Raw genomic sequence first — 17,823 nt, 5'->3', positions numbered from 1 at the left:
CCGGATGGCCTCCTCCACGATCCCGATGCCCCTGAAGAATACGAGTAATCTTGACGACAGAGCCATCCGCGTCACCATCGTTAAATTACATTGGGCGCTTACCATCAAGGAAATACCGTCTTGCATCGCAACCTGCGTATACCAACCTACTCAGCAACTTCCCTGCGGAAGCCCTGCTCACCTCTCAGCGTTACATAGGTCAACTCTGAGGTATTATACTGCAAATATCTACGGGATGCCGGAACTAAGCAGCAACAGCTACGTCGAGCTCGTCGCCGCAGTCCGGGACCAGCGTTGCCCAACAGCTGCATTGAGTGTTTCTCAACCCTCGATGTGCAGTATACCCTATTTATACAACGCTCGAGTTAGCCAATCCGTAGACGAAGTCAGATACATGTGTAGCGGCCTCTCCAACTATAGCTGGGCGATTTTCTCGATGTTCGGTCGCACACCTCCCTTTCCATCCACATCGTTCTTCAGCAGATCTCCCCCTATCTCACCGGTGTACCCATTGGCGCGCATCCATGCCTCGAGTGTGAGCAGATCGGGATGAATGCGGCGCAATCGCGTGAAGTCCCGCTGGATGACATCGTCTCGGTACAAATGCCACCAGCGAGTAAAATTCTCGCGCCACGTCGTCGTTCCGTCGCCGCGGCGCTGCTCGTTCGCCAGCGGCTGGTCCGTGCTGAGGAAAAGGGCCATCCACTCGTCGATGGAGACAGGGGAGTACTCGGCCCTCTTCCCCGTCACTTTCGTGAACGTCTTGACAAGGTAGTCCCAGTCGACCCAGTCGCTCGCGATTTCCAGCTCCTGACGCGACGTCGCCGCGCGATTGTCGAAGATGTACCGGGCGAAGAAGCCGAGATCCTGCAGCGCGATCATGGGGACATGTCCAGCTCCGACAGGGCTCGCGAAGACGTGCGTTCCGTCGGGTCGCACTTTCAGAGGACCAAAGATGCCCTGTAGGAGTGCCACGTTAAACAAACTCGGATGTCGCTGACAAGTGACGACTGACCATGTTGAGCATATCCATGTAAGGACCCGTGGTCAGGATACTCCAGGACATGTCGTCGTTGCTCACGACGGAGTCCTGTGCGCGCATCCAGTCCGCGACACGGCACTTCCCCGTGTAGTGCTCTGCGTAGTACGTGGGGTCGAACCCGCCCTTCTGCTCGTACACCATGTATTATGAATCTCCCATTGATGCAGCGGCGCCAAGATAACTGCACGAACCTTGAATACATTATCGAGGCTGCTCCATACGTAGTGCTTGACCGTCCCAGCTTGCTTGGCAAGCTCAAAGATGCGGATACCTGCGAAAACTTCCTTCACCTGCCCGATAGTGAAACTGTCGGTGTTGACATATGCACCATACGCTCCCTCGAGGGCAGCGAGGACACTGGGTAAGTCGTCGATGCTGCCTGTATTTGGACTTTCTCAGCAAGGAGCGCATCACATGCTAGACTTTGACGAACTTTGGACAACTTCAACTCCCTTGCTGGCAAGTTCTTGAGCACGCGTGCCTTGCGGTCTGCGAGTCAGGGCTCGAACGGAGTATGGGGAAGGAGAGCCATCCGCCCCAGGCGCAAGGAGAGCGTCGATGACTGCGAGGCCTTGAGCACCTGTGGCACCGATGACGAGAATGAGTTTGTGAGACTGTGACATGTTGCAGCGATGGAAAGTTGAGGAGTTGGATTGAGGTAGCCAGCGAACGCACCCTCATATATATACGAATTACCGACGACTTGTGTACGAGAACCTCGGGTTCGCACGTCCTCCGCCCGAGACTGACTTAACGATGAGCGATGGGTGGCGGAGGCTCGGGCATGGCTTCGGACCACTATGCTGACTTCCGTCGATAAGTTAGGAAGCATGGTCTCGTGCCTCTTTCACGAATTCGTCAGGTTGGTATGGAAAGAGTGCTTAGATGGCTATGCGGCCACAACGGGGAGTCGGTTCATCCATGTACCTCCTATCAAGTAACTATTGTTGAACCACTGTCAGCACGGCCTCTATGATGCTCAAGAGTTGGAACTACCTTCATGCGACGTTTAGGTTTATCTACGTCTTCACTCGAAGTAAAGGTTTTGCCATGGTGGACCGTGGTCTGCGAGGAAAATGATCTCGAGCGAGCTCCTCGCGCCGGCGCCAAATATTACGGCAAGGCCCGGGAGCGGCGGCGCTTGCACGCTGGCATCCAGGCCCAAGCTTAGTTTGAAGTTGACTTCCATCTCTTCCTCGAGGTCCATCTCCTGTACTTACTGTGTGCACCCAAAAATTTGAGGTCATGCAGGGTATAAAATTTGGCTCATAAGAGGTTAGCATCAGGACTTCGCGCTCCAGAAACACGTATGCTTTCTCTATATTCATCTGCCAATGCCGCATAGTCATGAAAGGTTTTGTCTAGCAGAGAGGATACTAGGTCCGGCCTCCAGCTCCATAGCCTGCCCTTCTTCGAACGTTAACTTCATTGCTACTGCTCGCAGCCGCAGGGCCTTCGGCATCACCTTCGCCGGCGAGTTCAGCAACTTCGCGATCAAGAAAGACTGTGGACTCTACGTCATCCGGGTGAACAAGAGTGCAGTACATGATCCGGACTGCGAGAATATTGGATGAACGCCTCAGGCTAGCCTGACTCCACCAATTGGGCAGTGTCTCTTGAACTTTGCGCTGGCATCCAATGGTTATGTTCGATAATTGATTTCGGAGATCGGCCAGTTTAAGGCTTGCGCCAGACACGGTACAAGCGCCTCCGCTGTTGCGGAAGCTCAGCACTCAGGCTTGAAGGCGGTTGGATGTCAAAGACTTGCGCGATGGTATGGGGGTGTTAGGTAACTCCATCCCTACCAGTACCCGTTCGAGTGGGATATTTTCGATGTGCAAGTTCCGGCTTCTGGAGGCCTCCCTGAATGACGCGTATTCCGTACTCACAGATAGCCTATGAAGAAGAGCCTGAGGAGCGTGGTGTGTTACTCCATCTGTTCTTCTTCTTCCTCAGCTAACCCCATGGTGACATGTAGCCGTTGATGTTGACGCACAGGCATGCGCAGCAGAATGCATGTTCTTGCGAGCGCGAAAAGGCCTCATGACTTTGAAGGCTTCCACCCTGTCCAACACCGTGGTGAACCGTCCTCCGACTATCCACCGCACTACTCTCCATCTCTTCCTCCGACTGCGATGTTCTCCGTATACACCGTGAAGGCTGAAGGAGCAAATTCTGATTCACCAACAGCGAGTCATGTCACGAGCGATGTCTTGCGGGGGTGTCGAGGTCCAGGAGGCGCCCATGCAGGCTGGCCGGTGTATCACCGCCACAAGCCTCGAGGCCGGCCTTGACGTCAAAGTCCTTCCCAGCCTCCGCCTGCATGCCCCGTCTCGAACACGTTGTGCCCTGGCGATCTCCTCGATAGGCCCTACATCGCACAGCATCTGCTATTGTGAGAGAGCCCCATGAACACTCGGTCGCGTTGGCTTGCAGGGATAGTACTCATCACAACAGGTCGAACTCTGGAACAGACTCCGGTTCCAGACCTTGGCAGCGATCTAACCATGCAATCTCCGAGACGCCAAGGTAAGCTCCAAGGACCCTCCAGAACGTGCCATGCCGTTGACGAGCCTTCGGGGGACAGAAAAAGCGACGGGACTTTGCCGCTATTACCCTGCGAGGCCAACACGTTGCCCGCGGGTGAGACCACATGCGCAAGCCTTCATATAAGCTTCGGCTATATATCCCCTACTTTGCCTCCCTCCGTTCACTGTCCTCTCCCTGACCTCGTCTGCTTGTACCGTCCCGTGCCAACCACCCGCACCATGGCTTCCATAAACGGTCTCCGAGTCGGCCTCTACGTTGTACTGGTGCGTGAAGGCGAACATCCTTGTATGAACATGCAATCCTGACTGGCCGCATTATCTCCAGTGGCTCTTCTCCGCCGTCCTCCTCGGCTTGACCGCTACCCGCCTGCACTACACACTCTTCCTCCCACCTTTCGACCCGTTGAACAATGGGCAGCCCTTCTATGACCCCATCGTCGCTGAGCTGGTAGTCACTTCGATCCTCGCGCTCTTCTGGTCGTCGTATATGTACGTCATTGTCTTCGTTTCTCCTCATGTCCCTGATCCTCACCATACCGGCACGTCGTGCGCTCTCCACCTCCAATAGCATTCACATCATCCACCGGAGCTATGACTACGGTCGTTTCTCTTCCTTCGCCTTCGAGCTCTTTGGGCTCATTGCACTTTTCGTGATGTTCATCGTGGGCGCGGCGATTTCCTCGGTGCGGGTCTGTCTTCTCTTCACCCCTAGCGCGTGCTCACGCGAGACGCCCATAGACGTTTTGGGGTAACTTGTTCTGGTGCCACACCTACTGGCAATGCCGCGTCCTCACCGTGATGGTGGCATTCGCGTGGATGTGCTGTATCATGACTCTTGTGCTTATGATTGTCAACATTCTCTTCGCGGTAGCGAACTCTGCGTTCTTCCACCCTCTGCATGGCCGCTACGACCCTCATGCGAGCTACTATAATAACCGTAAGTACCTTGATTAGCGTTACATCCGGGTGTTCTGTTGCTTACCAGGGCTTCAATTCTATACAGGAGGGGAGCCGAAGCGTCGTCGCTGGCGCTTCTGGTAAACAACACGACACGAATCTACGATGGGATGATGACTCGTCGCGACCGGTGCGCGTGATATGGTCTGTATACTGTAGTTACGCCTGCTCTGCTTTCATGTCTGTAGACACTCAGCTCTGAATTGTCGTCAGTTCTGTAATATGATCACCACGAACGAAGGTTCATCAGAAGTGCGATGCTACGAAATTTGTCAGCCGTTGGACGACGCGATTGCCAGTGCTCCATGTTTGCAGTTGCGATGTCACGTGATTCCATAACCTCTGCTATGCGCGAAGCCAAGACGAAGCTAACAAGTACACCACACCAGGATATCTCTACTGTACAGGTGGCAATCCGGCTCGCTCCTACTACCAAAACCGTGTACCGCCTGTTGAGAAGCCATTCGCTACCCGCATCATCACAGCATGGGATGTCAACGTCGAGAACTGCATCGCATAACCGTTAGTGGTTTTCGTCAGAGCGCGAGAAGACCAGATCTCACCCCATTGCCTATGAGTACCTGGGCGCGTTGTGCGATCAGTTGGTCCACTGCCTGGGCAATATACTTCTGTTCCCAGTTCAGCACCATGTCCCGACTGCTCGCAATGAGGTCCCACTCCGCGACCTCCCACAACGCGTCCTTCAGCTCGCTGAGGAACTCGGGCTGCCCGTTCGTCATGATGAACAGCCTGCGCACCCCACGTGCGGCGGGGGTCTGCCGGACGTCGACGACCTTCTGTACGATCTCATCGATGGTTGGGTAGCACCGCTTTCTGTAGAACTCGCGGATCCCCGACGTCGTCCCGTGCGGGACAGTGAACTGATCCATCATGCCCGGGAACGCGTTGACACTAACAAAATTCTCGGAGTGCGCGGCGAGGTACTTGCAGTGGCCCTCGTAGTCGCCGCGCCGAACGTGGATCGCCATGAGACCCGGGATCATGGTGTAGAGTTCGGCGTTGGTGGTGGCGAGTGAGCTTGATAGGTACGGCTCAAGTGTGTCCATGGGAAGGAAGTAGTCGCGGTTGATGTCGAATGCGAGTTCGACCAGAGCGGACCAGCGGTAGTGAGTGATGATGGGTGATGTGGAGAACGCGGGCCATAGGTCCAGCAGCGATGTCGGCACGCCGAAGATACTGCAGCAATAGTTGAGATTACGCTAACAGATGCTAATGTTCGCCGGACTTACTCCTCATGGGTATATATCGTTCCGGAGCCTTTGGAAGACTGAACGCAAGGATCCTCCGTACTCCGCAGTGCACGCGTCCATGTTTCGGTGAGAAGGGAGGCGGAATTCCGCTGAGTCAACATACGCGCGTTCACTTCCTCACGAATCAGGTCCAGCTTCTTTGGACATAGCTGGTTGAAGTATTCGTAGCTGACGGCGAGTGGCGCTTCGTGTTGGGACGGGAATGGTTCGCCCACCATTGGTCCTAGACGAACCACGTTCATGGAGATGTCTCAGAAGCAGCAACACGACATACCTCTGATAATCGTGGAGTAGGGTATCTGAGAGGGTATCTTATGGCCATTATATGTCGAATATCGAGATCCGTCGTCATTCCATGTGTAGTTGTCGAACACAAACCTGTCGGACCGGTCAGAACCGCCACACAGTGCTGACAATGACTTACGTCCGTCCCGCTCGATACGCAAGATACGCGTTGAATAGGTGTTCTTGGATGGCGTTTCCCCAGCCAAGCGCTGATAGACGATTGAATCGAACTTGAAATGAATAGGTTTGGCAACGGCTATATAACGCACCTCGGGTATGCCCAGCAACGAAAAAGAACCGTTCGCCCTCCGATGGCTCAGTCTTCGTCCAATCCTGATGTGGCAAACTCAGCTCCGCGTTGTGATATTCAGTGTAGAGGGGCGGCAAATCATGGGGTGATATGGGATGTGACAAGGAGAGTGCATCAAAGTCCGTTGCAGCGAGATACCAGCAAGCGAGAACGAAGGTGGCCCCGGCCACAACATAGAATGGCCGGCCTTTGGGGAACGCAGGGCGGTCGACGCCCAGTAACTTGTAGCCCGGGTCGGTGGAGAATCTTGGGAGCATGGCCGAACGGGTTGGGCAGGATCAGGATATATGCCCATTCTATAAAGACCGACATCGATGTCATCCCTACGGAACGCCCCCGAGTGCTGGTCCGCAGGCTCAGGACTGCCCGGGTGGTGGATTAGCCAAATGGGGGCGCGAGATTATTGTCGTCCGACACTCGCAGACCAGGTCGGGAAGTGCGAGGACTTGAATAGCAGCCGGCCCCAAGGGCGGATTGCCTGTCGTTCGGAACGCTCTACATAGTACGGCGCCAGTTCATAATGTGTTGTACCATCGAGACATGAGCGACTGATGAACTGAAATGTAGCTAACAAGCTTGTACTCACATACTGAGACGTTGCCGTCTTCAGGAGTCAGCATCCCCGATAGATAGTCATACAGTCAAGCACGTTTCGTGAAGCCGCCATGCGCAGCAGCAGCCGGCTCTCAAGCCGATAGCTGCGGACACGGTAGACGTCCGTTCTACGGAGCGCAGTCAGCTAACCGCCCGGTCCGGATACTAAAGTGCACACCCACCAATCATCGAGCTTGCCGATCGTCGAAATCGTGCCTTGTTCGTTGCTAAACAAGACTGTCGCAAAAATAGGGAGCGGGAGGACTTCATGGTCGAGCGCTCAAGCGGGAATCATGGAAGCGCCTGTGATCCCGTCACAATTCCAGGCACGTATTCAGGATTAATGCCCACTGGGAACCAATACGACAGTTGAAGAGCCTGGAGAGCTCGAAAAAATCATAATGTTCAGGTATTCTTCCTTACAGTACTCAAAAGCTTAGCAAAATCAGGGGTCCCGAGCCCAGTGATCTGGCAGTTCCCGAAGTTAAGTATGATCAGACATCCGTCAACAATGGCATCACGTACCGGATCCCATCCCTCCGCGGCCGCAAAACCATCCGTACCGCAGCCTGGATTGTTCCCTTGAGTGATATCGTTGAGCGCGCCCGGCCCGAACTTGTACAGGAATGGGTTCAAGAACCCGAGCGGTTTGCCTCCATCGTTGAATATCGCATCGTTCAGCAGCGCGACAAGGCCCCCAACAGTCGGGCTTGCTGCACTCGTGCCCGAGACGGACACGACCTTCCCGCCGCGGACGATCTGGAAGTTCTGTGCCTGTGCTGCGATGTCGGGGAACGCGCGCCCTGAGCTGTTGAACAGTCCCGCGTTCGTCTTTCCTAGCTTGTTTAGGTATGCTGAGACAGCGTCATCTTGGTAGGATGGCCTGGCGAAGGTGTTCGAAAAGCCGCCAGAGGAGAATGAGGTCGCAACTTCGGGGCCGAAACTCTTCGTTCCACCGACGGATGTGACGCTAAAGTACGGACAGTCAGTACGATAGACCGTGGAAGATATGGACGTAGCCACTCACAATGGGCAGGTGGACGGGAAAGTAGGCTGGAACGTGGTGCAGTCTGTGTTCTGAATCCCAGACACGCCTCCGTCTCCGGACCCGAAAAGCACCGTTGTTCCTCGGGCGCCCAATTGTGCGTAAGCGTTGCAGAGATTGCTGTGAAGACGTCCGCATCAGTTCATCGGCACGCATGGAAGTCAGGAAAGTGACCTACTTCGCCAGGCCAACAGGGACATCCTTCTCGTTGAAACCGAAGCTGGTCGTCAATACAAACGGCACTTCCTCCTGAGCAATCAAGTCGTTGATGACGTCGAGGAAGCCCGCGATGCCGTCCGAGTTGTTCGTGCCGACGGAGACAAATGTGGTATCAACATCTGTCGCAAGGCCGACGGCATATTGTATGTCCAAGGTCTATCGAGACAATCAGTCCCAAGAGGACAGCAAGGAGATGCAGGTCAAGATCGCTGGACTCACCGCCTCCGTAGTAGCTCCCACGAGGTTGTTTGTACCACCATCGACGCTCTTGACTGCGAAGAGAGAGTCTGCACTCTTCTTCGCGTTCTGCTTGATGTCAGATCGGAACTGACCCAAGAATTGCTATTGCGTCGATGACAATCAGGGTGGGCCGACGCACTCATGATCGGTGGGAGCTGACCTGAAGATCCGCAGGGTCCGCGGACTCGCCAACGAAGCTTGCGACGAAGAGGTTGCTCTGGTTGTTCGAAGCAGGGGCCGAAGGGATGTTGTAGATCGCCTGCAGGCATTCAGGTGTGATCTTCGTCTTGCATGAGGCATCGGGGGTAGCGGTTTGGGCTTGGGGCTGCGACAAGGTAGTCTTCGAAGTGGCTTTGGTCGCCAAGGACTTGACCGCGAAGGAGGCCACGGCGGTCGGAGCAAGGATCGTGAAAGACTGCTGCTTGCCGCCTCTCCCCTTTGTTCGGTTCTGCTGTCGCGGTATTACCTGCAAAGCTGCTGGAATTGGGCGTAGATCGACAAACCTGCAGACGCCATGTCAGACCAGCTCTCCGGTACGACGAATGGGCTGCAATACTCACGATGTGGTTGGATGGATGAAGTCCAGGTGACCCTGAACGCTTGCCGGAACGGAATAGGACATCGTGCGGAGCGCAGTCAAGCCGGTCTGCTCATGCGTGTACTCGTTGAACTGTGTGTCCAACAGGTGGTTTGCCTGTGCCACCGGAACCTGGATGCTCAGCCAATCGCCGGACGGAGAAGCAGTCTCTGCAGAGATGTTGTTCTTGGACAGCCACGTCTTGACCGCCTGCACGCTCTCCGGCTTCGGTACGACCATCGCGTCCACCTTCGAGTACACATCAGCTCCGGGTACCGAATGGCATCGAGGAAAGTTGTACAGACGCACCTCCGCCTTGCTGAGATGTTTGCGATAGTTCGCACTGTCAGGGTTACTGACGTCATACAATGCCGCCTCCAAGCCCGAAGGATTGCTCTGTACAAGCGCGACGCGCAAATCCAGTATTGCGGTTGGGTCCGCCTTCCCTACATACTTGAAGCCATTCGGGACCTCCGTGCGCCTCTCGTGAACGTGAAGTGTATCGTGTGCAGTGGGCCGGCCCAGCGACAAAGAGAAGAGACCGAAGAGGAGCAGACTTGCTGCGACCATCTGGATAAGTTAAACCGCTCTACGGTAATGAGAGGCTGGAGGGTGGCGTCGACCTCGGCAGTGGGAAGGCGGAGAGGGGCGACGTGGGCATCCCCGTCATTATATGCAGGCGTCAAGACGCTGAGATGTCTTGATGGTCGACGTCCTGGGCCTGGATGATTGTGCTCGAGCACAGCAAATGATCTCAGGAAGGTGTTTGACGTGGGCCTGAGTAGAGATGGACGCTCGACATTGAGCGTGAGTTCAGAGCTTGCGCAAGCCTGGAACCTTTGGACTTGACGAGTCCATATGCTTAGTGTGCATGAAAAATGCATGAAAGACGTGGACATACTCCAAGGCGCAGTATGCATGAAGCCTGGACATCAAGCAACTCAACTTGGTGGTCGTCATGACCTCGGATTTGATTGCGTGGCCTGCACTTCCTCGGTGCCTGGCGCTGTTTTCGCCTGTGTGTGCTGGTTGGATGTGCAAGAAGGCCAACTGATGGTAAGATGTGCATGGATGTTCCGAAGATGGGTGACGGTGGAAGCATTCCCCCGGGCCCCGAGCCCGTCAAATATGTTCGTGGCTGTACTCGAGAATACCCGATATGGAAATCCTCCGAGAGCCAAAGGACGCTGTCCTGTCTATGATACTGCATTATGTACGAACAATAGTAGTACACCGCGCGAGACGTATATCAGCACTCAGACTCAGAGCGAACAAATCGACAGCGACAACGGATAACAGTGACTACGGAACTCCCGCCGCCGAGGTTCCTGACTCCCGCCCACTATGGAAGAATCCCAGCAAGTGCGCGAACTCGAACCCAGACTCCTGCTGCCACGAGTCCGTGCGGTTCTTCATCACCTCGTCCCAGAACATCGTCGGCGCCTCCTCCCCGCGCTCCAAGAACTTGCGGATGTGCTTCTCCCACTTCTTCATGAGGTGGAACTTGGCCTCGTGCGAGGTGATGTACACGCCCTCGGGGTCGAACGGCGGCAGGCCCTCCTGGTACGCGACCAGCCCCACCTGCGTGAGCCAGTAAAACGGCAGCGCGTTGAACAGGAAGCGCTGCCGCGACTCGGGCACGTCGCGCGGCGTCTCCGGCGACTGCAGCCAGCTCTGGAGCCAGCAGTGCAGCAGGATCTGGAGGTGGTACACGCGGTCCTTGTCGACGAAGTGCGGGTTGAGCTGCGGGCGCCCGCCGAGCTCGGTCTGCTGGTGGAAGGGGAGACGGTCGCGGAGGTACATCTCGAACAGCTTGCGCATCATCGCGTGGATCATGATGAAGTGCCCGAACGGACTGCAGAGGAACTGGCGCGGCTCGTTGTGTGGGTTGTCGCGGACGAGGTAGAAGTACAGCGACTTGAGGAAGTGGCCGCAGAGGCGCACCTCCATGGCCCCGTACGGAGATGGCGCCTGGAGGATCTGGGCCCACTCCGTGGCGTCTTTCGCGGCCCATAGCGCGTCCTCGCACGGAAGCCCGAGCGTAAACTGCTCCGTGTGGAATGTGGGGGAGATGTTGAAGAAAATTGCGTGGCAGCAGTCGTGTAGGTAGCACAGCCAGAGCGCTCTGTATGCCCACACTTAGCAACCTATCATATCATGACGACCGTGGAACATACCTCTTAGCAGACTCGTGCCTCACCCATTCCCTCCACGACTTCTGCACGTTCTCAGGGTCCGAGAAGTCGATTGGCTGGAGCTTCCAGTCCCGTGTCTTCTCGACGAAGCCATTCATCCGAAGCATCTACTGTGATGTTAGTAACGTCCGGTGCCTCAGGCGGAGAGGGACGTACCATAACAATCATGCCGTGGTAGACGTTCGACTTTGTGCGTTGCTCCGGATTCCTGTGGAACATGCCAATTGTCTGGATGATACCGGAAGCCAACGCGAGTTGGATAATCGTGTCGTAGTCCGTCGTATGTGACTGCTCAAGGAGTTAGCACCAATACCCCCACGCCTAAGGTGAGCAAGATGAACGCACCAAATCCGCGATAATCTCGTCTCGTGCAGAGGCGAGGATACGATCGATGAAGTTTGTAGCCGCAGCCGAGTCGAAATACATTGCGCCACTAGCCTTCGACGCTTTCACAAGCAACGGGTGGCGAGGTTCCGACAAGAACGTCGGCAAGTGAATGACGGGCATATGATACGTGTACGTGTTGAAGAACGTTTCGACTGAGCCAGTCCGTCAATACCAACTCGGGGAATGCAGGCGGAGGATGTACGTACTAAATTCGTACATCTCAGGAAGCGTGGGCCAATCCTTGACGGTGGTGGTCATTGCCTGTGCGGTCTGAGACAGCACTTCGTTCACTTCACTCTCTGGGATCGCCGTCGGGTCCGCATACATCGGGATGGCGGGAGAGGGTGTGGCGTAGATCGCCAGCTGCGCTGGATTGTTGAAGAACGCCTCCACCATCGCCTGGTCAACAACAATAGACTCCAGCCTGTCCGTGAGCATTGCTGTCGGATCCGCCTGGAAATGTTGTCCTGGCACGGCAGGGTTCTTCTGAAAACTGGTGGTAAAGACGTCCGAGAAGAGGCTGTCGTACATCTCGTTGGAGAAGAGGTCTCCGTACAACTTCCCATCGGCGCCTTGGTCGTTCTTATCGGAAGAGAGCGCCAACGTAGAGTTCACTAGAGTGGTAGATGATGGTCCAGCAGCCGTGTTAAGGACAGCAGCTGCAAGGGGATCGAAGTTCACTGTCGAGGTCGGCATTGGGGTGGTAGAAGCGGGGGCAACTGACCCAGGAGTGAACGCCGACATGGTGGCCAAGCTACTGAAAAGACTCGATTGCGAGGGGAGGTCAGGGAGGCTCGATGATGTGGGCACGGGGACGCTCGTAATGGGCGATTGCGAAGAAGGACCAGCCTCAGGAGAAGAGCCTTCGTTTGGTGACGAGCCTGAGGCAGAAGTGGTGGCCTCCGGAGACGAGTCTTTCTTAGACGCGCTGCCTCCAGCCTCCGGACTGTCCGCAGCAGATGCGTTAGCATAGACACATTCCCGACCGCGCGCCTTGCATTTAGAACATGGACGTTGAAGGTCGCACTTAATCTTGGACTCCGCACAGCTCTGGCACGACTTGCGACGGGAGCGGTTCGCAGACCTGGAAAGGACGTCAGCTGCGGTACGGTACTCAGTGGCACAGTGTATGCACTCACGAATCGCAGCAAGTACGTCGATGTCTGGTGAGCAAGTCGCTCCGAGTAAACTGAGCATGGCAGCGCTGTAGGAAGGTAAACAAGGCGGAACAACAGCCAGGAAAACCAGTAACACGTACGTCGCACTCGTGCGCGCGTTCGTTGGAATCTGTTTCCGACCAGCGTTAGTTGGCGTGACTCCGGAAGTGGCGGTACCGAAAGTACTTACGCGTCTTCAGGTGCCGGTTCAAATGAGTCGTTCTCGTGAACTTGGCACTGCATAAATGACAAAACTTGGTCTGAGGCAAGGTCGGTATGTTGCCCCTATGGGACCTCATCTTGCTTATAGCCCCATTCTTCCTGCGGTGCACACCCGAGTCGGCGGCCGAGGTAGATGCCGAGGGCAGAGAGGTGGTCGGGATATCCGGAGGTGGCTGGAGAGCATCAGCGGACATCGTGGTGGGTTACAAGGAAGGCCGATCAAGACAGGGTGATTATATGGCGTCTCAGGATCTATCAGCGGCTTCAAAACTGTTGGGACTTATGCGTCTTCTCGGCCTTCGTTAGGAGCTCGCCAGCCACGTGGACTTACTAGGTAAGGAAGTTTACGAGGACTCGCCGATGGGTCTGGAGCGCTGAGGACCCTCCGGATGACAATGATCATGCACTCGTACTTACATCGAAACCGAACGAAAACTTGCGACACTTTCTGAGATGAGCTTGGTCAACCACTCACAAGTACTGTTCAGTAAGTACTGATCACGAGGCCAGAGAGAAGTCCCACCCTGGAACCGTGGACCGCAGCGTCGCAGACAGGTCGATTCGGACGGCGCGGGCGAAGGTTAAGATCCACCCTTCCATGTCAAGCACAGCGCCGATCTGTCGCGCTTCCAGTCCGAAAGACGAGTCAACTAGCTACCGCAACAACTTTGACATGCGAAGACGCGCGAGACTATCACAAATACACAATCAACGCCTCGGACGCGAGCACCGACACACTGAGCGCATTCCCGCTCACCGCGACCGACTCAGTGTTCTCCGTGCCCAGCCTCGCACACGTCGACGAGAACGTGCCGCCCCCGCCAATCGTCACAGCCGCGCCCTGGTCCGTGCGCGACGTCGCGTTCGGCGCCGTCAACCGCTTCGCCTGCTTCGTCCCGCTCGCCGTCGCCAGCCCTGTGAACTGCACGGACGCGCTCGAGCGGGACCCGGTGCCGTTGAAATAGTTCGAGTTCAGGACGAGGAGGCGCAGGGGCGTGTTTGACGACGAGTACACGGCGTATGTCGCGATTGCGCTCGAGCCGTTGTCCAGCGCGGCGATCTTCGCGCCGTCCGTGCCCAAGAACTCGGAGACGAACACTGCGCCGTAATAGGGTGAGTAGACGTTGTTCTGGCCCCACCAGCAGTATGCCTGTGGGGAGTGGGAAGAGGATCGCTCATTGAGTGGGCATTGGGCGTATCAGAGGGCACGAAACTTACGCAGTTGCCGATGGTTCCGTGATGGAAGTAGAGACGGTCTGCTCCTATCAGCGCGCTTTGCAAGACGTAGTCGATGATCCACAGCGCAGCACCGAAGGTGGGACTGATGCCTCCGCCGCCGCAGGTTGCTGTCAATTCATTGATGTTGTAAGTCATGTTCCAGCCCTGGGAGTCTAGACACACCCACCTGAGTTGGTCTCGCCGAGGAAGAACTTCTTCCCAGCGTTATGCGCAGCCGTCGCTTCTGCCTTGTACTGGCTCACATAGGACACGATGCCACTAGACTAGCATCAGCCCACGTTCACTCACCCACGGAATGGCACTCACGAATGGCTCATCAGGTTAGGTAAGTTGGTGCTCGCGCCGCCGCAAGCGGACTGAGGATACGAATGCCGCGAAATAGTCTTGATGGTGTTCAACGCAGCACTTCCGATGCTGGATATCAGCGTCTGCGTATTCCATGACAGATATGCGGCTCCTTGGAAAATGTTCCCCAACTACGACGCCGTATCAGGTCAGCTCCTGTCGCGTAGGCCAGCTCAGCTCAGAAACCCAAGTACTCACGCTAGGCGCGAGGGCAGTGAACCACTTTGCCTCGTTTTGGATGTCGATGGAATTGCTCCACCCAGTGCCAGAGGCAATCGGAGAGCTACTTGAGTACACTGACAGCCCAAGTCAGAACAATCCAAGACAAGCATTACCACGCAGAGCAACCAACTCACAATCAGGCTCGTTCCCGAGCTCAATAGCATACAGGTTGCCCATGGACGACTTGGCCCTCTGCGCAGCCGAAAGCGAGTTCGCCTGGTTGTTCAGCTGGCGATTCAGCCCGACAGTGACCTGGCCCTGCATTTGCGACGCGAGCGAGAAGAACGACGGGCCGTATGTGAGGCTGGTGGGCGCGTCCAGCGGGGAGGAGACGGTATAATTGACCGCAGATGCGAGGCTCGCATTGTATGTGGCACGATCCCTGGAGAGCAGAGTGTGAGTCTACATCGTGGTGTCATGAGGAAGGCGGCTTACTGGGTAGTACCCCCAATGCGGATGGCAGGCTGGGCATTCCGCAACGACGCGAGGTTGTTGAGGCAGTTGTTCGTCCCGGACATCTGCGTGTACCCAGGGAACGCGAAGAACTCGATCGAAACGCTCACGAGGGACGGATCTACAGCAACCGCCCCCGAGGGTGGCGAGGACGGGACTGCAACCGCACGAACGTTGCATAGCCACACTAGCGTGGCGAGGATGGCGGAGAACCGGGCCATATGGATGCGGAGGGGGTATACTTAGTGACGCGGAAAGCCGCTGCTAGTGAGACGTGGCGCAGGGGCGATCGACGAGAGGTTAAAGGGAGGCGTCCCGAAGGCCATAACGAGGAAATCGCGGCTTTATAGCGCTGCTCGGTGCATCACCGGATATGAACTACCGCGGAGCACAGGGTGCCACGAAGGTCAAGTCAGGTACGCAGTTCTCGAAGCAGAGGTCACACAGTGTCCCCGCGGACCGACGGCGAAAAACCGTTCAGGAGGGACATGTCAGCGAGACCGTTCATGTGATCCGCCAAGCTGTGAAAAGCGTTTTCACGGATGTAGCGGCCGTGCGTTGGCAAGTGGTCTCGAGGATGCGGGGAAAATAGACTTCGTTGATCCGCCGGTCCAGCACGTCCCGGATAGGGCCGTCATCTGTGTCTGAGGTTGCCGGAAATATGGCTACCTAAGGCAAGCGTCACAATCACAAGAAATGTCCACTTGAGCAACTAGCTGACCTACTCCGTGGCTGCTAGTGGGCTGGGTGAGGGTAGTACCACTGGCAGCAAGACGTACTGACGGTTGGTATTGACCAATTGGAAAGAGTAATGATATGTGACATACACGTTTGTGTGCACTAGTGTCCATGCACATGTGTCGCAGCAGTCAAAACGAAGCTGCCGGACCGAGTCCGAAGGTTTGCGCGAGGTTGTGGTGGGAGTGAGAGATCGGTTGCTGTCCCGCCAAGCCCCTGTTACCGTGTAGCGGCACGTGAGCTTACGCGTGACGTCACGCGTATCGTCGCGTCGCGTCGCGGCGTCCTCGTCTTCTTCTTGAGAGTGTTCAGCGATGATCGTCAAAGGGGCTGCGGTCATCCCTGACCACGCTATGACCTCTTCATACAACAGACTCCTACTTAGACTTGGATAGGCTTCAGGTGGAGGATGGCGAAAGCCATGACGTCACCTCTCCTTCGCCAACAGCACAAGCACCTATGTACGTGGGCCCAGCTCGCTGCTGTACTCACAACGACCACCTCAACCTCCTACCACAGCCATGCTTGCGCGCACCGTCTTCGCTCAACCCCTCCGCCAACACATCCGTCCTCGTTCCATCCCCGCCTCACGGGCCCTCCACAGCACCGCCAGCCTGAGCCTCGCCAACGCCTCCAGCACTCACCCCTTCTCCTTCCTGCCAGCCAACTCCCTCGAGCCCAAAGCGACGCGCACGAAGGGGCTCACAGAGATCCGCGGGCCCTACTACGCCCCGGTGACGAACACGTACCTCGACGAGCTCCTCAAGGATTGGGGCGAATATGTCGACGGGGTCAAGTTTGCTGGCGGCGCGTTCTCGCTCATGCCCGAGGATAGGCTGCGCACGCTCATTGACACTGCTCACAAGCATGGTAAGGAGCTCAGTGTGCTGTCCGCGCTGAGAGTGTGCTCATGTTACCACCATAGGTTGTTACGTGAGCACTGGAGGGTTCATTGAGCGCGTCCTCTCCGCGTCTGGTGGGGACAAGGCCGTGGTATCCAAGTACCTGACCACCTGCAAGAACATGGGGCGAGTAACCTTCAACGTGTGGCCCCTGATTGCGGGCTGAACGCACCCCTAGCTTCGACGTGCTCGAAATATCCTCGGGCTTCCTCTCAATCCCTACTGACGACTGGGCCTCGCTCATCGAGTTCACCGCCGCGCATGGTCTTAAGCCTAAGCCGGAGGTCGGCATCCAGTAAGTGGCTCCCCCCATGCTCCTGGTCCCGGTGCTCACTCTGCTCTCTACAGATGGGGTGCAGGCGGCGACGCCTCCATCGAGGAGCTCGAGTCCGCCGGGACCCGCGACCCCAAATGGCTCATCGACCGCGCAAAGACCTTCCTCGACGCTGGCGCATACGTACGTCCCGCACCCCATCCTCGCAACTCATCACCCCGTACCCAACGCTGACCCTCCTCCTCTCCACGTCTCCATGCATGCAGATGATCATGATCGAGAGCGAAGGCATCACCGAGAACGTCAAGAGCTGGCGCACGGACGTCATCTCCGCCGTGACCTCCGCCTTCCCCGCGGACAAGATCATGTTCGAGGCGGCGGACCCGGAGGTCTTCGCGTACCACATCCAGAACCAGGGCGCCCGCGCGAATTTGTTCATTGATCACTCGCAGGCCGTCCAGCTCGCGTGCCTCCGCCGCGGCATCTGGGGCACGGGCAGCACCTTCGCGCGCGTTGTTACGTTTGAGGGGACGGGCGAGCATTTCCGCAAGGGCGGGCGGGCGGTGCACAATGAGCCGTCGGAGAAGTACTGAGGGAGGA

General features: G+C 56.5%; 7 protein-coding genes across 7 annotated transcripts; 2 read left to right on the top strand and 5 right to left on the bottom strand.

Moving 5' to 3' along the window:
• Window positions 1-171: 171 nt before the first annotated feature.
• L226DRAFT_531744 (nmrA-family protein) lies at window positions 172-2,093 on the bottom strand. Its single transcript, XM_067680137.1, has 6 exons — window positions 2,039-2,093; window positions 1,718-1,983; window positions 1,476-1,622; window positions 1,234-1,421; window positions 1,016-1,168; window positions 172-960 (listed from the first exon to the last, which is right to left on the bottom strand). The coding sequence occupies exons 2-6, from the start codon at window positions 1,872-1,874 to the stop codon at window positions 415-417; spliced, it is 1,191 nt and encodes a 396-aa protein (XP_067538971.1). The 5' UTR covers window positions 1,875-1,983; window positions 2,039-2,093; the 3' UTR covers window positions 172-414.
• A 1,717-nt stretch (window positions 2,094-3,810) lies between these two features.
• On the top strand, window positions 3,811-4,632 carry L226DRAFT_568049 (uncharacterized protein; the record flags this gene model as incomplete). Its single annotated transcript, XM_067684119.1, has 5 exons — window positions 3,811-3,855; window positions 3,917-4,080; window positions 4,160-4,274; window positions 4,330-4,528; window positions 4,595-4,632. The coding sequence occupies 5 exons, from the start codon at window positions 3,811-3,813 to the stop codon at window positions 4,630-4,632; spliced, it is 561 nt and encodes a 186-aa protein (XP_067538970.1).
• A 238-nt stretch (window positions 4,633-4,870) lies between these two features.
• On the bottom strand, window positions 4,871-6,939 carry L226DRAFT_502883 (uncharacterized protein). The gene is made up of 6 exons (XM_067677907.1): window positions 6,374-6,939; window positions 6,244-6,313; window positions 6,094-6,197; window positions 5,799-6,042; window positions 5,112-5,745; window positions 4,871-5,055 (listed from the first exon to the last, which is right to left on the bottom strand). Exons 1-6 carry the CDS (start codon window positions 6,669-6,671, stop codon window positions 4,978-4,980), a joined length of 1,428 nt encoding a protein of 475 aa, XP_067538969.1. The 5' UTR covers window positions 6,672-6,939; the 3' UTR covers window positions 4,871-4,977.
• Window positions 6,940-7,413: 474 nt separating this feature from the next.
• Window positions 7,414-9,659, bottom strand: L226DRAFT_456840 (subtilisin-like protein; the record flags this gene model as incomplete). The annotated part of the gene is made up of 9 exons (XM_067675327.1): window positions 7,414-7,476; window positions 7,534-7,978; window positions 8,036-8,173; window positions 8,232-8,428; window positions 8,492-8,614; window positions 8,673-8,852; window positions 8,901-9,015; window positions 9,073-9,338; window positions 9,399-9,659. The coding sequence occupies 9 exons, from the start codon at window positions 9,657-9,659 to the stop codon at window positions 7,414-7,416; spliced, it is 1,788 nt and encodes a 595-aa protein (XP_067538968.1).
• A 515-nt stretch (window positions 9,660-10,174) lies between these two features.
• Window positions 10,175-13,272, bottom strand: L226DRAFT_481164 (uncharacterized protein). Its single transcript, XM_067676922.1, has 8 exons — window positions 13,019-13,272; window positions 12,930-12,958; window positions 12,811-12,875; window positions 11,878-12,755; window positions 11,630-11,823; window positions 11,441-11,572; window positions 11,267-11,391; window positions 10,175-11,214 (listed from the first exon to the last, which is right to left on the bottom strand). The coding sequence occupies exons 1-8, from the start codon at window positions 13,242-13,244 to the stop codon at window positions 10,392-10,394; spliced, it is 2,472 nt and encodes an 823-aa protein (XP_067538967.1). The 5' UTR covers window positions 13,245-13,272; the 3' UTR covers window positions 10,175-10,391.
• A 366-nt stretch (window positions 13,273-13,638) lies between these two features.
• On the bottom strand, window positions 13,639-15,828 carry L226DRAFT_502875 (uncharacterized protein). Its single transcript, XM_067677906.1, has 7 exons — window positions 15,292-15,828; window positions 14,991-15,238; window positions 14,833-14,930; window positions 14,596-14,765; window positions 14,456-14,547; window positions 14,269-14,396; window positions 13,639-14,200 (listed from the first exon to the last, which is right to left on the bottom strand). The coding sequence occupies exons 1-7, from the start codon at window positions 15,528-15,530 to the stop codon at window positions 13,745-13,747; spliced, it is 1,431 nt and encodes a 476-aa protein (XP_067538966.1). The 5' UTR covers window positions 15,531-15,828; the 3' UTR covers window positions 13,639-13,744.
• A 583-nt stretch (window positions 15,829-16,411) lies between these two features.
• Window positions 16,412-17,819, top strand: L226DRAFT_610328 (coma-domain-containing protein; the record flags this gene model as incomplete). The annotated part of the gene is made up of 6 exons (XM_067686146.1): window positions 16,412-16,508; window positions 16,567-16,917; window positions 16,973-17,048; window positions 17,128-17,244; window positions 17,298-17,406; window positions 17,490-17,819. Exons 1-6 carry the CDS (start codon window positions 16,457-16,459, stop codon window positions 17,814-17,816), a joined length of 1,032 nt encoding a protein of 343 aa, XP_067538965.1. The 5' UTR covers window positions 16,412-16,456.
• Between the last annotated feature and the right edge of the window lie 4 nt (window positions 17,820-17,823).

Source organism: Lentinus tigrinus (genome assembly GCF_003813185.1).
Source record: "Lentinus tigrinus ALCF2SS1-7 unplaced genomic scaffold L226scaffold_5, whole genome shotgun sequence".
Taxonomy (NCBI): domain Eukaryota; kingdom Fungi; phylum Basidiomycota; class Agaricomycetes; order Polyporales; family Polyporaceae; genus Lentinus; species Lentinus tigrinus.
Note: the sequence above shows the minus strand (reverse complement) of the source record. Positions and strands in the feature narration are given on the sequence as shown.